This window comes from Microcaecilia unicolor, chromosome 10 (genome assembly GCF_901765095.1).
Source record: "Microcaecilia unicolor chromosome 10, aMicUni1.1, whole genome shotgun sequence".
Classification (NCBI taxonomy): domain Eukaryota; kingdom Metazoa; phylum Chordata; class Amphibia; order Gymnophiona; family Siphonopidae; genus Microcaecilia; species Microcaecilia unicolor.
Window position 1 is genome coordinate 39,703,303 of NC_044040.1, and position 16,550 is coordinate 39,719,852.

The window sequence follows — 16,550 nt, forward strand, 5'->3', positions numbered from 1 at the left end:
GAGGTAATGAGAGCATGGACGAGAGTTCGGGTGGTGTGTTCAGAGAGGAAAGGGCGAATTTTGCTGATGTTAAAGAGGAAGAAGCGACAGGTCTTGGCTATCTGCTGGATATGCGCAGAGAAGGAGAGAGAGGAGTCAAAGATGACTCCGAGGTTGCGGGCAGGTGAGACGGGGAGGATGAGGGTGTTATCAACTGAGATAGAAAGTGGAGGAAGAGGAGAAGTGGGTTTTGGTGGAAAGACGATAAGCTCGGTCTTGGACATGTTCAGTTTCAGGTGGCGGTTGGACATCCAGGCAGCAATGTCGGATAAGCAGGCCAATACCTTTGCCTGGGTCTCCGCGGTGATGTCTGGTGTGGAGAGATACAGTTGGGTGTCATCAGCATAGAGATGATACTGGAAACCATGAGATGAGATCAGGGAGCCCAGGGAAGAGGTGTAGATTGAGAAGAGAAGGGGTCCAAGGACAGATCCCTGGGGAACACCAACAGATAAGGGGATGGGGTGGAGGAAGATCCATGAGAGTGAACTTTGAAGGTGCGGTGGGAGAGATAGGAGGAGAATCAGGAGAGGACAGAGCCCTGGAACCCAAATGAGGACAGTGTGGCAAGAAGTAAGTCATGATTGACAGTGTCAAAAGCAGCGGATAGATCGAGGAGGATGAGGATGGAGTAGTGGCCTCTGGATTTGGCAAGGAACAGGTCATTACAGACTTTAGAGAGTGCTGTTTCTGTCGAGTGAAGAGGGCGAAAACCGGATTGAAGCGGATCAAGGATGGCATGAGAGGTCCCTCAGTTCTGTTCCAGGCTTAAGGCCTACGACAGACTAGTGTCAGATGCCTTCCTCAGTTGGAGGATAGGTCTTCTGTATGCGCATCCTCCCATACCTCTAATGGGGAAGACTTTGTTCAAACTCAAGGAAGACCGCAGAACCATGATTCTGATCGCACAGATATGTTTCCCTCTACATCTGGAGTTATCCTTCGAAAAAACGTAGAGATTGAAGTGTTTTCTGACCCTCATCATGCAGAACAAGGGGTCTCTTCTACATCCCATCCTCCAATCTCTGGCTCTCACAGAGCCTAGAATTTGCTTCCTTGGGTCTTTTGGAGGGTGTCTCCCGGGTCTTGCTGGCTTCCAGGAAAGACTCCACTAAGAGGTGCTATTCTTTCAAATGGAGGAGGTTTGCCATCTGATGTGGGAACAAGGCTCTAGATCTCCTTGCTTTCCTACACAGATCTGCTTGAATAACTTTCTACATCTATCAGAGTCTGGTGAGGTAATCAAATTTGCCGATGACACAAAGTTATTCAAAGTAGTCAAATCACAGGAAGATTGTGAAAAACTACAAGAGGACCTTACGAGACTGGGAGACTGGGCGTCTAAATGGTAGATGACGTTTAATGTGAACAAGTTGAAAGTGATGCATGTGGGAAAGAGGAACCCAAACTATAACTACATCATGCAAGGTTCAGCGTTGGGAGTCACGGACCGAGAAAGGGATCTAGGTGTCGTCGATGATACGTTGAAAACTTCTGCTCTGTGTGCTGCTGCGGCTAGGAAAGCAAATAGAATGTTGGGTATCATTAGGAAAGGGATTAAAAACAAAAATAAGGATATTATTCTGCCGTTGTATCGCTCCATGATGCGACCGCACCTCGAGTATTGTGTTCAATTCTGGTTGCCACACCTCAAAAAAAAAATAGTGGAATTGGAAAAGGTGCATAGAAGGGCAACAAAGATGATACAGGGGATGGGACGACATCCCTATCAGGATAGGCTGAAGAGGCTGGGGCTCTTCAGCTTGGAGAAAAAGCGGCTGAGGGGAGATATGATAGAGGTCTATAAGATAATGAGTGGAATGGAACGGTCGATGTGGAGCATCTGTTTACGCTTTCCAAAAATACTAGGACAAGAGAGCATGCGAAGAAGCTGCAGTATGATAAATTTAAAACGAATCGGAGGAAATTTTTCTTCACTCAACGTGTAGTTAAACTCTGGAATTCGCTGCCAGAAAAGGTGGTTAAGGCGGTTAACTTAGTGGACTTCAAAAAAGGGTTGGACGGCTTCCTGGAAGAAAAAGCCATAGAATGTTATTGAATGGACGAGGGAATAATACAGTATTTCTAGGATGGGTGAGACAAATTGCTTGTTCTTTTGGCCGCTGTCGGTGACAGGGTGCTGGGCTTGATGGACCCTTGGTCTGTCCCAGCATGGCGATGCTTATGTACTTATGTCTCAAGACCAACTCTGTTAGGGCTCACCTTAGTGCAATTAGTGCATGTAGAAGGTAAGCCCATCTCTGGACAGCCTCTAGTTGTTCGCTTCATGAGAGGTTTGCTTTTGTCAAAGCTCCCTGTCAAACCTCCACCTATGTCATGGGATCTCAATGTCATTTTCACCCAGCTGATGAGAGCTCCTTTCAAGCCACTGAATTCTTGCCATCTGAAGTACTTGACCTGGAAGGTCTTTTTCTTAGTGGCTGTCACTTCAGCTCGTAGAGTCAGTGAGCTTTTAGGCCTTAGTGGTGGATGCACCTCATACTAAGTTTCATCACAAGCACCCTAAGTTCCTGCCGAAAGTGGTGTCGGAATTCTATCTGAACCAATTGTCTTGCCAACATTCTTTCCCCAGCCTCATGTCTATCCTGGTGAAAGCAGTTGGCACACCTTGGATTGCAAAAGAGCATTGGCCTACTACATGGAGCGGACCAGGCCCCACAGACAATCCACCCAGCCTGCCCAGTTTTTTGTTTCTTTTGAGCCCAATGGCCAGCTAATTATACTTGTTATAAGTTCCTAACCAGGCGACACGGGTCAGCGTCACCCACTTGTGAGAATATAAAGCCTGCTGTCCTTGGAGAACACTTGCTACAGTTAAGTACCTTCGCTTTCTATAAACGGCACACAAAGTTACGTGCCGTTTATAGAATAGCGCTTAGGAGGAGATTATATATATGGCTTAGGTGCTGAAATCAGTGCCAACTAAGTGTATTCTATAATCGGCACCTAGATGTAGGCGCCAATTGTAGAATATGCTTAGTTAATATTTCAGCGCCTATATCTGCGCACATCCATTTATGCCAATGAAAACCTGGTGTAAATCTCAGCGTGTATGTTTAGGCGCACTGGGCCATATTTTACAACTAGGTGCCTAAAGTTTGGAACGGCCATGAAACGCCCATTTCCCCATCCATAACCATGCCCCTTTTTGCCTCAGCTCGTTAGACATTCGGCACACATCATTGCAGACTACGCTTAGTTGTGCGCCTAAATTCTAATCAGTGCCAATAAGTGATCGCTATTGCTTGTTAAGTGCTGTTGTCAACGCTCATTAGCTTGTTAAGCCAATTTAAGTTATGAGTGGTGTTATAGAATCTGAGCTGATTTTGGTACCTAAATCTAAGTGCACTATATAGAATCCAGGGTTTAACGCTGGAAACCGCATCTACTTTTAGGCACAACTGATGAAACCCTTGTGTAGATCTCCACACTTAAATTAGGCATGGATCCCCTTTATTCTATAATAGCATGCATAAATTGTGGGAATGCCTCCGATCTACCCATGACCCTCCCGTGGCCATGCCCCCTTTTTAGATCTATGCGTAAATAAATATAAGTATGCAAATTTTAATTAGTGACAATTAGCACCGATAATTGCTAGGTCCCAGTTATTGGTGCTAATTGGTTTGTTATTCAATTAAATTGTGCGTGCAACTTTTTGAGCCATTTATAGAATTTGGGAGATATTGACTGCTCACATATATTTACACTTGCCTTACAGCAGATAGAAATAGATGTGTTGGCATTTGTGCGCTAATAGGGTGGGATCTGGAGACCCATTTTACAAAGTAAAGGCATATATATATATATATATATATATATATATATATATTTTTTTTTTTTTTTTAATTTATTTATTTATTTATTTATTTTATTCACAACATTTATTATACCGCTATACCTGAGTACAGACCTATGCGGTTTACAGACTAAAATAGCAAAAGTCAGAAAAGAACTACAGTATAAAATAGGAAAGCAGAATGTAACAATAAACAAACGTCCAGCTGAAATAGGTGCCTTTTTGCACTTCTAATATAGGCATCCTGTTAGAAAATCAGCCCTAAGTCTAGAGTGTAAATATTGTCTTTGTGGTGAATGAAGCCTATTATGTTTTGCTTCAAACATAACATTTCTTTTTTAAATCTTATTTTTCCTTTAAAGGCTTCAAAACTTCCAATGTCAATAATTATTGTAGGTGTTGGAACAGCAGAATTTGATGGTAAGCACAAATTTAAAACAAAACTCTTAAACTGGTAATACAAATTATCATTTAAGTGATGGCATTGTACTTTTAATTTTCTGCACAGGTTTTTAAATACACAAATAAAGGATGAATGGTAATCATTGGGAAAGGAGTTTTCAAAAGCTATTTAACTTGAATAAAGAGGTTGTCTGAGATGTTCCTTCCCTGTACATGGGGGGAAAATGTGTGCATGATCAACAACATTTGTACTTTTACCTACAAGAAAACCATAAGTAGGTACAAATCTCTGTAGGTAGCTTTTCCTTAGGTGGTTTTCAAAAGAAGGTACATTTCCTTTCAGAACTCCTGCAAAGTCTGCAGGTAAAAGAACCTGCGGACTGTGTAGCGGCAAAATTTTGGGAGATATCTTTCCATTCTAGTAGCCTATCACTGTTGTTTTCAGTGTAACTGACAGTGGAATCATAGTGATCACAAGCAACAAAGGTGAGAATGAGTGTCTCTGAAATATTCCTCTCCTGATGTTCACCTGATCCACATCTTCAGTGCATGATGATGATGATGGTAATAATAATAATTATCCCAATATTCAGTAGTGATCACCAGCATATAAGGTAAGTTCTGCCACTTGAATTTATTCATATATTCAGCAGCGCTGTCTGTTTAACTGACGTCACTGAATATACATATAGGGCCAGATTTTGTAAATGGCGTTTATAACTTCCACCTTAGTGAGTTAAATGCCCAATTTTATACATACAAATGCCAATATTTGAGGAATAAGTGAATTATGAGTTGAATGTGTGCCAGCAGATGCATAATTCCCATTGACTATATGGCCTATATTCAGTGGTGTGCTGGTAAATGTTTAACAACAGGCTCTTTCCCCAGTCCACCTCTGCGCCCCCCCGTCCACCTCTGCGCCCCCCCCCCCCAAATTGCTGGCTATAGCCGGGGAGAGAGCCTTGGGGGGGGGGGGGGTGGGCAATGCATTACTCCAGAAAAAAAAAATTAAATGATCCCAGGTTCCAATCTAATTCATGTTTAATGTGGGATAAAATGCCATAAATACATAAATAAATATAAACTTTTAATGTTGAGCACCTGATTCTCAAAGTGGACATATTCCAAACACCTTTCTTGTCTGATCATGCTGGCCCAGTATCCGATTCTGCTGCTATGTGTCCTCTTAACTCCATTTCCAGGGCTTCCTTTCTGTTTATTTCTTTACTTTCCGCCTTCTTCATTTCTTGCCCTACATCCGTAAGTAAAAGCTGGGTCCTCCACAGACTTGACTCTCCAGTGGATCCAGCTTCTGCCTATTTTCTTCATCCATGTGCAGTTTTTTTCCTCTCTTCCTTTTCCCTCATCTCATCTCCTTCCTCACTCTTCCCTCCCCTCCATCCATGTCCAGCATTTCTTCTCACTCCCTTCCCTCTCCTCCAGCCATGTCCAGCAACCCTCCTCTCCCCCCTGACCTCCCCTCCATCCACCCATGTCCAGCAACCCTCCTCTCCCCCCTGCCCTCCCCTCCATCCACCTATGTCCAGCAACTCTCCTCTCCCCTGCCCTCCATCCATCCATATCAGCGATTCTCTTCTCTCCTCTGCCCCACCTCCAGCCACCCATACCCAGCGATTCTCTTCTCTCCCCTGCCCCCCCCTCCAGCCACCCATACCCAGCGATTCTCTTCTCTCCCCAGCCACCCATACCCAGCGATTCTCTTCTCTCCCCTGCCCCCCTCCAGCCACCCATACCCAGCGATTCTCTTCTCTCCCCTACCCCCCAGTCCAGCCACCCATACCCAGCGATTCTTCTCGCTCCCCTGATTACCTCCATCGAAGCGGCCGCGTTATTGAAAGCCCTGCCCGTCTCTAGCCTTCCCTTCGAGTTCATTCCCTCAGAGTCCCTCCCTCGCGGAAAGAGGAAATGACTTCAGAAGGCGGGACTCTGAGGGAACGAATTCACGAAGGGAAGGCTAGAGACGGGCAGGGATTTCAATGACGTGGCTGGACGGAGGTAGTAAAAAAAGATTTAACCCCCCCCCCCCCCCCCCCCCCAGGGCGGCGCAGGCAAACAAGGGCAGTGGTGAGAGGTGAGGTAAACGGGGTAATATGTGACGGGGCGGGTGAGAGCGAGAAAGGGTGGGGCAAGGATGCAAAAGGGGCGTGGTGTGGGCAGGGCTGGTGGTGCGACATGTGTCCTCTTTTTCAGAGGACAAAATATGGTAACCCTATCCATGAGTAGGAAAAGACTTATCCTTTGCCCCACCCTTTCTCGCTTTCACCCTCCCCGTCACATATTCCCCTCTCCCCAGGTCACATATTTCCCTCCCCTCCCTCTCCCATCACCTCCCCTCCCCCGGGTCACATATTCCCCTCCCCTGCCCCCGTCACCTCCCCTGGGTCACATATTCCTCTCCCCTTACTTACTATCTACTGCCCTGGTGGTCTAGTGACCTCTTTGGGGCAGGAAAGAGCCCCCTCTAGTAAGCCCCCTTACTAGAGAACCCAAGGACACAGAATGTCTTGAGGAAGGAGAGCCAAGCCAGGAAACTAAAGTAGCTCTGGACATAGAAAGCATTTATATTCCCACCTTTTTTATTTTTCACATAGAAAGCATTTGAAATAAACTAAGACTGCTATTTGGATAAGCAACAGTGGGAGTTTCACAGTGCTCTGGGAAACTGAAGTGGAAGGTGAGCTATAGGCCCATATGAAGGAGGGCCAAGTTAGCAGAGAGAAAAATAAACAAAGAAATTTTTCTCTCTGCTAACTTGGCCCTCCTTCATATGGGCCTGTAGCTCACCTTCCACTTCAGTTTCCCAGAGCACTGTGAAACTCCCACTGTTGCTTATCCAAATAGCAGTCTTAGTTTATTGGTCAATATTTAAACTCCTTGATAAGTGGTTGGTTGGTTTGTTTGTTTAACTCTGGCACAGAGTTTAAATAAAATCCAGATATTCAATTCCAGAATGCAGATAACAGAGATGTTCAGTCTGCTGTCCAGATAAAGTTAATGGTGCCGCTAATTAGTGCCGCTAACTGGATAACTGATAACCACCCATAGTTACTTATTTCCAGAAAATGAATGCTGTCTTTATGGGCGCTAAACTCCAGATTTTTCCTGATCTTTCTAAAGAATCACAAGCCAGGAGGAAGGAAATGATGGTTTTTAAACCAAAAATCCTTTCACTTGGGGGTACTTTTCTAGTTAAATTTCCCTGTAAGTGTATGATTACTATGCATGGTGTTAATTACCTTTTTACGTGCCCTAAAAGACTACAAGAATTTGTTTTGGCTCGAGAGATTGTAAGGGATACCCCTGTATTAGTATCTCCTAGTTAAATGTGCTGACTAGACTGCTTGATTCTAACTTCCATCTGGTCGTTAATTTAAGTTGATTAAGTTTATTGCTTTATATTATTTCCTCTCTTGGATCCTCTCCATTGTGGACTAATTATTTTGGTAGTTTCTTTTATTTTTATATAAATAGAACAATTCTGTTGGATTGTATATATTTTGTGAATTCCATGCATTTTGATGTAATATCATCTTTATGTATTAAGTTGAAAATTATAAATAAAAAAATAAAGATAACCACCCATAGACTGCTCCAGCACTATCCAGAGAATACCGAGGTGGCATGTAAGATAGTATTGCTGATTTTTTAAAATTTTCATATATAATTTTGCTGATATATTGTCCATTGCTTATTTCACTTTTAAAGCCATGGTAGAACTGGATGGGGATGAAGTCAGAGTGTCATCAAGAGGAAGAATGGCAGAGAGAGATATTGTGCAGGTAAATATGATGAAAGACCAAGCATTAATGCATGCAGTATAGATACGTTTGCTTTTATTTCACTTGAAAAATTACAAATATTCGGAAGAATTCGTCTCTTTGAAATCTTTACAAATATTTTAAAACTTGTTATTGACAAAGGTGGGGGGGGGGTGCAATTTAAAAGCCCTTTTCTCTCCTGATGGCTCGTAGCCAGGTCCTGAATAGGTTTTCACTGGGGTGCTGAGGGCGGCTAGGGTGGATGGTGGTGAGGCGTTGTACACCAGAGGTGGGGGGTTGGGATGGAGTTGGGGACTTTGTACTTGGTATCATGTGGGGGGGGGGGAACCTAAAAGACGGTGGTCCTGCTTACAATTAAGAATTACACTGCATCAGTCCTCTCCTTGAGTTTGCTTTGGCTGCCTAGGGATGGAGGGAAATATTTATAGAGACATACCTTGTTTGGACTTCTAACAACCCATGTAGTTCAACTTCATTGTTGTATTCAATGTTGTACTATGTTAGATTTTTTTTTTTTTTAATGCAATAGGTCGGGAAATTAAGGGCTGGGGGTTTGGGGGAGGACTATCTTGGAATTAATTGATGGCAGTTGTTACCTACCATTTATACTCAATGTGTTTTTGCTTCTGGACATTATGTATATTTCATATTGTGCTATCACAATTTTGTTTCATCATCAATAAAGATTGTTGAAAGTTAAAAGCCCTTTTCTCTTTTACTTATTGAAATGGGTTCTTTGGTAATCGCTCAGCCTGAACACGGGTAAAACTTGCATACATCTCCCTGATGTGTGTGTGGCTTGAACAGCTGGGTTTAGAAGATTAGAAGATATTCTCAAGGTGGCATTAGGTCAATAAAATGAAGTACATGCATAGCTTTGAATAATTACATCTATGCACGTTTGCCTTATAAAGTGCCCACACAAAAAAATAAGCACAAAATTATGTGGTACTGTTCAATAATAAGACAAGCTTATTATTTAGGAGGTGATTTTAAGAATGTTTATACAGGTTAAAAGTGTTTTAAAAAGCCATTTATATGGCTAGCACTATTCTATAAATGACATGTGCAGTTCTCTTAGGGTCCTATTTACTAAGCCTCGCTATAGGCAAGCTATCAGTTTTAGTGTGTGCTAAAAATTAGCATATGCTAATGTTAGGGACATCCATAGTAATACATGGGTGTCTCTAGTGTTGGCCTGTGCTAAAAACGCAAGCACACCTTAGTAAACAGGACCCTTACTGTGTAAATGCCAGGGGGACATTTATGGAGAGGACAATGGGCAGGAGAAACATTTGCAGATGTAACTTGTAGAATACTTATAGACATGCTGTTGACATGGCATCAGTGGGCACATCTAAATATAGGCACATTGATGTCAATTTACACTAGCAATATAGGTACCTAAATTTTAGTGACCCCTTCAGTGAGGCCTATGCTCGCTTGTTCTACTGTCTTTGCAGGGCAGGGGTCAGGAGGGCAGGTTGTTGGCCACAGACCTTTCTGGATATTTTCAAGAGCTTCCTCTGTGACATGTTTGAATGAGTTGCTAGAGACATAACTCAAAAGACTATTTCTCCTGTGAAATTATTTGGAAGTTCTAATGCAGAGGGAGATTCGGTGGGATATCAGAAATTTAGATGTAATATTTTAAAGATATGAATGTCAACTGACAGATTGTAGTTATGCTTTCATTTTGCTGTTTCTGGTCCTGATGTCCTTTGATGATCCAATTGATGCAGATCACTGGATGCTTTTTTGTTGCAGATTTGGTTCAGATTACAAGCAGAGAGAAAGGGTGTTTACTTGAAAAGTGCAGGGAGGCAAAAAGTTGCCTTTATCCAAACAAAACAAGTAAAATGAAGGAAAGAAAACTCAAAATAAAACTCAGGGCTGGTACCCCAATATAGACTGAGTAGAAGTATAGAAACATTTGTTCAGTTAATAAACAGTGTATTATTTAACCTGAATTGTAGGAGTGCGATGTGAACTTACCTCTGCCTTCCCAAGCATATGTGCACACATAATGTTAAGCACGTTGATACTTAGTGCCTACTTTCTTTTTATTTATTTATTTGTTGCGTTTGTATCCCACATTTTCCCACCTCTTTGCAGGCTCAATGTGGCTTACAATACATCATGAGTGGTGGTAATATTTTAGAAAGTAGACATATAGTGTTATAGAAGGATCTTGGGCAACATGTTGATGAAAAAACATAATAGTAGTATAACAAGAAGGATTTTGGGCAACATGATAATGATAAAACGTGATAGTAGTATAGCAAGCAGATATTGTAAGACAGTTCTGTATGTATGTGGAGGAGCTGTGTATATTCACATTGGTTGATCTTTGTGGTATGCCTTGTTAAAGAGATGGGTCTTCAGTAGTTTGTGAAAGTTTGTTAGTTTGTAGATCATTTTTAAGTTGCGCGGCAGTGCGTTCCAAAATTGTGTGCTCAAGTAGGTAAAGTTAATTTGTATTTTAGACCTTTGCAGCTAGGGAAGTGCAGATCAAGGAATGTGCGGGATGATTTTTTGGCATTCCTGGGTGGCAAGTCTATCAGGTCTGACATGTAGGTAGGTGCATCTCCGTGAATGATTTTGTGAACTAGGGAGCAAATTTTGAATGTGATGCGTTCTTTAAGTGGGAGCCAGTGTAATTTTTCTCGTAGGGGCTTATTTTGTTTTGCTGACTATAAGTCTAGCTGCTGTGTTCTGGGCTGTCTGAACTACTACTACTACTACTACTACTATTTAGCATTTCTATAGCGCTACAAGGCATACGCAGCGCTGCACAAACATAGAAGAAAGACAGTCCCTGCTCAAAGAGCTTACAATCTAATAGACAAAAAATAAATAAAGTAAGCAAATCAAATCAATTAATGTGAACGGGAAGGAAGAGAGGAGGGTAGGTGGAGGCGATTGGTTACGAGTCAAAAGCAATGTTAAAGAGGTGGGCTTTCAGTCTAGATTTAAAGGTGGCCAAGGATGAGGCAAGACGTAGGGGCTCAGGAAGTTTATTCCAGGCGTAGGGTGCAGCGAGACAGAAGGCGCAAAGTCTGGAGTTGGCAGTAGTGGAGAAGGGAACAGATAAGAAGGATTTATCCATGGAGCGGAGTGCACGGGAAGGGGTGTAGGGAAGGACAAGTGTGGAGAGATACTGGGGAGCAGCAGAGTGAGTACATTTATAGGTTAATAGAAGAAGTTTGAACAGGATGCGAAAACGGATAGGGAGCCAGTGAAGGGTCTTGAGGAGAGGGGTAGTATGAGTAAAGCGACCCTGGCGGAAGATGAGACGGGCATTAGAGTTTTGAACCAACTGGAGAGGGGAGAGGTGACTAAGTGGGAGGCCAGCAAGAAGCAGATTGCAGTAGTCTAAACGAGAGGTGACAAGGGTGTGGATGAGGGTTTTGGTAGAGTGCTCGGAAAGAAAGGGGCGGATTTTACGGATGTTGTAAAGAAAGAAACGACAGGTCTTGGCAATCTGCTGGATATGAGCAGAGAAGGAGAGAGAAGAGTCAAAGATGACCCCAAGGTTTCGAGCTGAGGAGACAGGGAGAATGAGAGAGCCATCAACAGAAATAGAAAACGGGGGGAGCGTGGAGGTGGGTTTGGGGGGGAAAATGAGAAGCTCGGTTTTGGTCATATTTAATTTCAGGTGGCGTTGAGACATCCAGACAGCAATGTCAGACAAGCACGCTGAAACTTTGGTTTGGATGCAAGGTGAGATATCAGGGGTAGAAAGGTAGATTTGGGAGTCATCAGCATAGAGATGGTAGGAAAAGCCATGGGATGAGATTAATGAACCAAGGGAAGAAGTGTAGATAGAAAAGAGGAGGGGACCAAGAACAGAACCCTGAGGTACGCCGACAGGCAGAGGGATAGAAGTAGAAGAGGATCCACCAGAGTGAACACTAAAGGTGCGGAGGGAGAGGTAGGAAGAGAACCAGGAAAGGACAGAGCCCTGGAATCCAAGTGAGGACAGGGTATCGAGAAGTATGCTGTGATCGACAGTGTCAAAAGCAGCGGAAAGATCAAGAAGAATGAGGATGGAATATTGACCTCTGGATTTAGCCAGTAATAGGTCATTGGAGACTTTAGTAAGCGCAGTTTCGGTTGAGTGGAGAGGGCGAAAACCAGATTGTAGTGGGTCAAGTTTTTTGATTATCTGCTCTTTATAGCCGGCGTAGAGTACGTTGCAGTAATCTAGATGACTGAGCACCATTGATTGTACCAGGTTACGGAAAACAGTTCTTGGGAAGAAAGGTCTTACTCTTTTTAATTTCCACATTGAGTGGAACATCTTCTTGGTTGTGTTTTTCGCATGGCTCTCGAGTGTTAGATGTCGATCGATGGTAACTGAGCCCCCCAACCCCCCCCCCCCCCCCCCAAACCCACTCCAAGAATTTTTAGGGTGTCCGAAATTGGAAGGTTCAGATTTGGTGTGTTAATGGCTGTGAATTTGTTCTTGTTATATTGAGAGGTGAGTATTAGGCTTTGGGTTTTTTCTGCATTAAGTTTCAGCCGAAATGCATCCGCCCATGAATGCATGATGTGGAGACTTTGGTTGATGTCATTGGAAATTTCCTTTAGATCTTGTTTAAATGGGATGTAAATCGTTACGACGTCTGCGTATATGTATGGGTTGAGGTTTTGATTTGATAATAGTTTGGCCAAGGGTATCATCATTAAGTTGAATAGAGTCGGCGAGAGGGGGGATCCCTGTGGGACTCCGCATTGGGGTGTCCATGTGGCTGAGGTAGTCGAGTTAGATGTCACTTGGTATGATCGTGTGGTTAGGAATCCCTTGAACCAATTGAGAACGTTACCTCCAATTCCGAAGTATTCAAGGATATGTAGTAGTATTCCATGATCAACCATGTCAAAAGCGCTTGACATATCAAATTGTAGGAGTAGTATGTTCTTTCCAGTTGCAATTATTTGTTTGAATTTAGGCATGAGAGTGACTAGTACTGTTTTCAGTACTGTGGTTAGACCGAAATCCTGATTGGGAGTCGTGGAGTATTGAGAATTTGGTTGTTAATGGAATGGATGCTACTGGCCTGTAGTTGGTTAGTTCACTGGCATTTTTCTTTGTGTCTTTAGGTATAGGGGTGAGTAGAATGTTTCCTTTCTCCTTCGGGAAGAGTCCATTTTGTAGCATATAGCATATAGAATAGCTCCTATCACACTCCCTCCAGGTGCCTAAATGGAGGCACCCAGCTATAGAATTACCGCTTTAGTGCAAAACCTTCTCTTTAGGGTGCAAGCTAAATGGCCTTAGTATGTACACTAACCTTTAATACATAGATTCCATAGTATGTTCTTTTTTTTTTTTGCCAAGGGTCAGACTTAGTTTTTTTTTTTTATTTTATTAACATCAGTACACTATTTCATACTTGATGCTTTCAGTTTTCCAAAGCAGATTTTACAGTCTCAGTATGTTCTTATTTTGCCTTTCTAGTTTGTTCCATTCCGGGATTACATTGACAGAACTGGAAATCACATACTAAGCATGGCAAGACTTGCTAAAGATGTCCTAGCTGAGATCCCAGACCAGTTTCTTTTATATATGAGGTCAAGAGGATTCAAGCCATTCCCTGCACCACCTCCGTATACACCACCTATTCACTCACCACCTACTCATGTTTTACAGACTCAAATCTAATTGTGCTAAATAGTTCTTTAAAACATTTAGAACTGCTAAATGACTGCTTTAAATCATGTGCACTATGAAGAACAGGAAACAAGACCATTCTCCTACTAGTTTATTTTGATGGGTTTTTGGAGAAGAAGAATTGTGTTTACAGACCAAAATTGTAAATAAAGATCCACAAGCAACTTAAAAGCTTTGAATAGTCAGAGCAAAATGCTTGTTTCAACTCTGAATTTTCCATAGTTTCTTTAGGGAAAGCATGCCACATTTTCAATCCTGTCTTTCAGTACCCTCTGACTAATGTATATTTATATAAATATATATATGGGAATGCTGTTCCTCTGTATCAATGTTTACATGTTACTACTTTTTAAATTTAAATACTTTTATAACTATTCTTAAAAAATAATTTTGAATATTGAATTATGTCTTCTTGCTTGCAATAGTTATAGCTATAAAACAGCAATAGCCCTTTCAAAGGACGCCTAGACAAATGGGACTGTAGAACGAAAACTGGATTTTGAAACATATTCACAAAGGTGCAGTTTTATATATTTTTTTAACATGGACAACATGAAAATATGTATCAAGTATTTGCTCAGCATAAAAGGCTAGATCACTTCAGATACTCCTAAACAGTTAACTGTGTAGAATATCCACAGTAAATACATATGAGATATATTTGCATGCATTACCTCTATTATATGCAAGTAAATCTTATGCGTATTCATTTATTCATTACGAGTATCTTGAAAAGCTACCCAGCTGGGGGTACCAGAGGACAAATGAAAGAACTACTGAGCACATTAAGAGGGTAATTCTATAACAATGCGCCTGTTTTAGGCAACAAGAAGGCACTTATTTGGAGCCTAATCTATAAAGAAAAGTAGCAGGGCAAACATGAGCTTGTATTTTAGGGTGTGACCACTTATACCAACTATAGAGCTGGTACAAATGCTTGTACCTAGATTGCCAAGATTGCACATATTCTACAATTTGTATGCATAGCAGTGCACCCAGCCCAGACTCTGCCCTTTTGTATACTTAGCTTCAAACTATGTGCCATCACGTTTAGGCGCCAGTAACTATAATAGTGTGTAACCGGGAGATTGGCATTTACACATGTGTGTGCATATATGCCAGTACTCTGGTCATTTACACACATCTTTCCACCTAATAATAGGTGATCTGTTATAGAATTACCCTCTAAGGGGGTAATTCGCTACAGGTCGCAAAAAAGTTAGGCTCTGGGATGGTGCACACTAAGCATGAATTCTGTATCAGCAATTACATGTATAATTGCCATTTATAAAATATTAGTGTAAGTTGGTATTTACATGCCAGCATTTAGGAGCAGCCACTTAGACCATGTAACTGGCTGGTTTAAATGTCTGCTACTAAATGTTACAGCTGAATATGTAACTGCGGTATTCTATAACCTTAGTGCTTAAGGTCTGGGCATATTCTTGACCCACTCATGCTACCTTCCCCCCCCCCCCCCCCCCCCATCCACCTCCTCTTGCAGTTACGTGCTGTAGAATTTGTGCGCCAAAGTTATAGATTACTGACTAAGTGCTGTACAGGGGTAGAGTTTGGATGGGATATGCAAGTATGCCTGCAGATTATAAAAACTATAATTTGCATGATATTTGAAAAATATTGGTACAGACATTTACACCTGCTCTAGGGCTGGTGTAATTGTCCATGCCTACCACTTACACTAGTATGTTGTAAAAACAAGTAGTAGTGGAGGAGTAGCCCAGTGGTTAGCGCAGTGGACTTTGATCTGGTGAACTAGGTTTGATTCCCATTGCAGCTGCTTGTGACTTTGAGCAAGTCACTTAGGGGCCAAAAAAAGAAACGGCCATGCAGTAAGTTTGCACTTGCTGTGCGGCCATTTCAGGGGAAGCACTTACTGCCACCCACTGAGGTGGCAGAAAGGGCTCCCGTGGTAACCCAGGAGCCCTGCAGAAATAAAATATTTCTGCTAGCACCGGAAATGGTGTTTGCTGGGGGTGGAACTACCGCCAGCACTTGTGTTGGACCGGCAGTAGTTCCAGCTTGCCACACGACAACCCTTTAATAAAAGGTCCCTGAATCCTCCATTGTCCAAGGTACAAAATAAGTACCTATATATAATATGTAAACTGCTTTGATTGTAACCACAGAAAGGCAGTATATCAAGTCCCATCCTCTTTCCCCTTAACAAAGGCACCTTAAAAGTCCCTTTAACTAGGTTCCCCATATTAAAATTACCTCCTAATAGGCCTGCTGGTGTTATATGAATTGTGTATCTTGAGTGCTTATCTACATTATATGCAGAACAGATAAAATATATAGAGTATATGCTTTCAAGGTAAGAACAAGGAATCTGGGGAGTCATTTTTAGACACATTCAGTTTACATGTACTAAAACTGGGGTGGGCAACCACAGTCCTCAAGGGCTACAACCCAGTCGGATTTTCAAGATTTCCTCAATGAATATACATGAGATGTATTTGTATACAATGGAAGCAGTAAATGCAAATCAATCTCATGCATATTCGTTGTGGAAAACTTGAAAACCTGACTGGGTTGTGGCTTTTGAGGGCTGTGGTTGTCCACCCCTATACTAAAGTGATTATGCATCAAGTAATGACTAATTTTCAAACGTCTGCATGTGCTGATTTTCATTTACCTTGATTACAGTAAGCCATTTTATACATTGGAGGGGGAGGGAGAGTTACAAATGTGGGCTTGCAGTTAAGTGTTATTTTACCACTAATTCATTCTATTTTAGCATAGGTCCCATTTTATGCAATGAGACCTAATTACTAATAACCCAGTTTAA

The 16,550-nt window shown here is 42.1% G+C and overlaps 1 protein-coding gene across 1 annotated transcript in view; it reads left to right on the forward strand.

Annotated features, from left to right (window-relative positions):
• The window catches only part of CPNE8 (copine 8), a 334,982-nt gene extending 319,773 nt beyond the window's left edge, over nt 1–15,209 (forward strand). The window contains exons 18-20 of the mRNA XM_030216303.1: nt 4,222–4,279; nt 7,991–8,064; nt 13,529–15,209. Of these exons, the coding sequence (XP_030072163.1) occupies nt 4,222–4,279; nt 7,991–8,064; nt 13,529–13,732 (336 nt within the window). The 3' untranslated portion in view covers nt 13,733–15,209. The remainder of the gene's footprint in view (nt 1–4,221; nt 4,280–7,990; nt 8,065–13,528) is intronic.
• Nucleotides 15,210–16,550: the final 1,341 nt, after the last annotated feature.